The sequence below is a fragment of the Gadus macrocephalus genome, chromosome 19 (genome assembly GCF_031168955.1).
Source record: "Gadus macrocephalus chromosome 19, ASM3116895v1".
NCBI classification, from domain to species: Eukaryota; Metazoa; Chordata; class Actinopteri; order Gadiformes; family Gadidae; genus Gadus; species Gadus macrocephalus.
Window position 1 is genome coordinate 4,573,451 of NC_082400.1, and position 4,101 is coordinate 4,577,551.

Below are 4,101 nucleotides of genomic sequence, written 5' to 3' on the forward strand. Positions count from 1 at the left end.
TGAGGGAGCGAGAGAGAGAGAGGTCTGAGGAGAGAGCGAGAGAGAGAGAGAGAGTGAGAGAGGTCTGAGGAGAGAGAGAGAGAGAGAGATAGAGGGGTCTGAGGAGAGAGAGAGAGAGTGAGGTCTGAGGAGAGAGAGAGAGAGGGAGAGGTCTGAGGAGAGAGAGAGAGAGAGAGAGAGAGAGAAGTCTGAGGGAGCGAGAGAGAGAGAGGTCTGAGGAGAGAGAGAGAGAGCGAGAGAGAGAGAGAGGTCTGAGGAGAGAGAGAGAGTGAGAGAGAGAGAGAGAGAGAGAGAGAGAGAGAGAGAGAGAGAGAGAGGAGAGAGAGAGGTCTGAGGTGGGAGGTGCGTTGGAATACTCTATTTTGCTTAAGAATGTTCCTATTGGAGTGAAAAACCTGGACGTATTTGAGTGTCAGCCATGATAAGAGCTGTTGGAGTTCTCTAAATGCTAAGGAAAGGTGCTTCAAAGCTTCCTTTCTTATCTCCTTAGCAGAGGGAACACTGGAGGCTCTGGAGCATCCTTTCCGAAAGGAAAGGATGGTCGTGTGTTCCCCTTGCTAAGGGATACGGTATCCTCTTTCATACGGCGAGAACATTTAAAGCAACACACCCATCTGCCCCTCTGAAGGATTACGTCAACACGTGCACGTGAAAAACATTTTGTTAAACGTTCAGACTACATCAGTAATATTTAAGTAATATTTCTCACGGGTTGCCAAATTCAAACATCCTGCCTGAAACAACATGATGTGCTTTTAGTAGCCCATCTTTGTGCATAGTCCACCTGAGGGCTCCACAGACTACAGCTCTTTTTAAACTGAACCTCAAAACCCATCTCTTTAAAAGAGCATTCAGCTAAACTTTCTTTGAGGTTCCCCCCTTTTTTAATAGTTTTTTGGTATTTTTTTCTCTGAAGCACTTTGAGATTCTTGAATATAAAGTGCAGTATAAATAAAATTTATTATTATTATTATTATTATTATTATAGTTTCACCGCGAAAGACCCACATCCACAACATCCGCTGTCGCTTAATAACCGCAGGGTTTCCCAAAGCCCTTACGGATTCTCTTTCACAAATTCCCTTGGCCTCATTACATTTTTTTCATCGAGGTCAAGGAAAGTGGTTAGGACACAGTTGGACCCATTTGTAGGAAGTAGGGACCATGACAGGAAGTAGAGGCCATGACAGGAAGTAGAGACCTTGACAGGAAGTAAAAACCAGGACAGGTAGTACAAATATTGAACACGTCTGCTAAGAGAAGGGGCAGGGCTACAGCCTGCACTTACAGGATTGGCTGGTTGTTCCTGGTCCAGGTGATGTCCGCAGGGGGGCGGGACTCCACTTCACAGATAAAGGAGGCGTTGTGGTCTAATAGGACGTCCACCGTCTCCAGTAGCGTGATGATGCGAGGCGCTGTCAACCAATAGCAACACATGTTTTCGTTACGTCATATTACCGGGAAACCAACAGTCAATCTATCACTGTGATGACCAACGGTCAATCTCTCACCGTGAAGACCGGATGAAACTAAAGAGATTATGTTTATCTGCAGGATGTTGTTGAGGAACAGAGAGAGACCAGCTGCTGGGCATTCCTCACATTCCTCAAGAGTCAACGACCAACGAACAGGAAGAGCAGAGGAGAGGAGGAGAGGAGGTAGGAGAGGTGACAAAGGGTAGGATATGGGAGAGAGGATAGTGGAGAGAATAGAAGGGAGGATAGGAGGGGAGGAGAGAGAAGAATGGAAAGGACGGATAGGAGACGGACAGGACAAGAGAGAGGAGAGAAACTCCTCAATCCTCAGTCTCTGTACTATCTTACCCCTACCTACTCCTTAATGACCTTTCTCTGTACTGTCTAACCCCTACCTGCTCCTTAATGACTTGTCTCTGTACTGTCTAACCCCTACCTACTCCTTAATGACCTGTCACTGCACTGTCTAACCCTACCTGCTCCTTAACGACCTGTCCCTGTACTGTCTAACCCCTACCTGTTCCTTATTATGACTTGTCTAAGGCCCATGTAAGTGAGGAAACGGCACCATCTAGTGTTAAGCGGACGTGACTCCTTCATGTTGCAGAACAGTGTGCAGACTATCCGTTTCTCATCTCCGTTCACATACTGTGACACAACATGGAATTGTATTGTATAAGTACAAATTTTTTCATGTACTTTCAGCAGCATTAATCAAGAATATTTTACTATAACAATGCCTTGATAATCATATGTCACTGTGTTTAAATTGATATATAGCTAGAAACATAGATAGATAGACCGAGTGATAGTTTACCTTTCTGAATGGCGTAGCCGCAGTCCACTAGTATCAACAGGAAGTAGATATTCAGACTTCCTCTCGTCTTCATCCTAGCTGGTTCTTTCTTTTTGTCTGTTTATAACTGGTTATGTCCGTTTTGTAGCTGGTTCAAACTGGTTATCTATAGTTGTGTCTGGTTCTGTATGGTTCTACCTGGTTCTGTATGGTTCTAGCTAGTTCTAACTGGTTCTGTCTGGTTGTAGGAAGTTTGTTTCAGTCCAGAACTCTGCTATGATCCTGAGGAGATAAAAACCTTCCGTCACTGCACTCAGTAAAGAGAGTGAGAGAGCGAGAGAGCGAGAGAGAGAGGGAGAGAGAGAGAGAGAGAGAGAGAGAGAGAGTGTTCTATGTTTCTGTGTGTGTGTGTGTGTGTGTGTGTGTGTGTGTGTGTGTGTGTGTGTGTGTGTGTGTGTGTGTGCATGTGTGTGTGTGTGCGTGTGTGTGTGTGTGTGTGTGTGTGTGTGTGTGTGTGTGTGTGTGTGAATGATAGACAGTAGCAGGTGGGAGCTTGGCTGTCGTTAGTGTAGTCCCTGTGGCTCTCTCTCTCTCTCTCTCTCTCTCTCTCTCTCTCTCTCTCTCTCTCTCTCTCTCTCTCTCTCTCTCTCTCTCTCTCTCTCTCTCTCTCTCTCTCTCTCTCTTATTTCTCTCATCTCTCTCTCTGTCTCTCTCTCTATATGTATGCATATATATATATATATATACATTTATATACATATATTGATGTTTACAGCCCCACACATACACCACACAGACACACACACACATAAAGGTCTGCACCTGTTGGGGTATTTTAGGAAAGGAATTACATTGCAACAGTTTGTTGACCAAAGAACACATAGCTACACACAACTACACACATAATCACACAACTACACACAGATACGCACACCTACACACAACTTATCATGTACACACCATACAATCGATGAAATGGAGCGATGTCATTCTGTCGATACTGCTTCACTGATAAAGATGACCAGTTCTCTTTAGGAACTGAGGAAGAGGCATGGTTTTCTTTAGTTAACTGATGAAGACCCATGGTTCTCTTTACTGATGAAGAGGCCTGGTTCTATTTAGCTTACTGATGAAGAGACATGGTTCTCTTTAGTTTACTGATGAAGGGCCATGGTTCTCTTTACTGATGAAGAGGCATGGTCATTGTAGGGTAGAGTCTTTTTCTTATTAACAGGATAACGTTTAGGAATTGATCTCTAGCTTTGAGTGGAAGCAGCTTTATACTGCTAGGCAGTGATTCATTTGTAAAGCACAAGGAGAGGATGCTGAATCACCCTGATTCAAATGAATCGCTGTGCCGTCGCTCAGGTCCACAGAACACTTCAGGTGTCAGTGTGTGTCCTGAGGTGTTGACGTCAATGTCGTGTCCTCTGAGAATATCGATGAGGAGAGGATGGGAGGAGGTGGGACAGGTGAAAGAGGGAAGGATACGGGAGAGAGGACAGTGCAGAGGATAGGAGGAGAGGAGAGGTAAGAATGGAAAGGACGTATAGGAGGTGAACAGGAGGAGAGAGGAGAGAAGCACCTCAATCACCTGTCTCCGTACTGTCTAACCCCTACCTGCTCCTTAATGACCTGTACTGTCTAACCCCTACCTGCTCCTTAATGACCTGTACTGTCTAACCCCTACCTGCTCCTTAATGACCTGTACTGTCTAACCCCTACCTGCTCCTTAATGACCTGTACTGTCTAACCCCTACCTGCTCCTTAATGACCTGTACTGTCTAACCCCTACCTGCTCCTTAATGACCTGTATCTCTACTGTCGAAA

The 4,101-nt window shown here is 45.1% G+C and overlaps 1 protein-coding gene across 1 annotated transcript in view; it reads right to left on the bottom strand.

Moving 5' to 3' along the window:
* Positions 1-2,775, bottom strand: part of musk (muscle, skeletal, receptor tyrosine kinase) — a 7,212-nt gene extending 4,437 nt beyond the window's left edge. Inside the window, exons 1-2 of the mRNA XM_060038984.1 lie at positions 2,293-2,775; positions 1,289-1,415 (exon numbers count right to left, since the gene is read on the bottom strand). Coding sequence (XP_059894967.1) covers positions 1,289-1,415; positions 2,293-2,365 — 200 coding nt within the window. The 5' untranslated portion in view covers positions 2,366-2,775. The remainder of the gene's footprint in view (positions 1-1,288; positions 1,416-2,292) is intronic.
* Between the last annotated feature and the right edge of the window lie 1,326 nt (positions 2,776-4,101).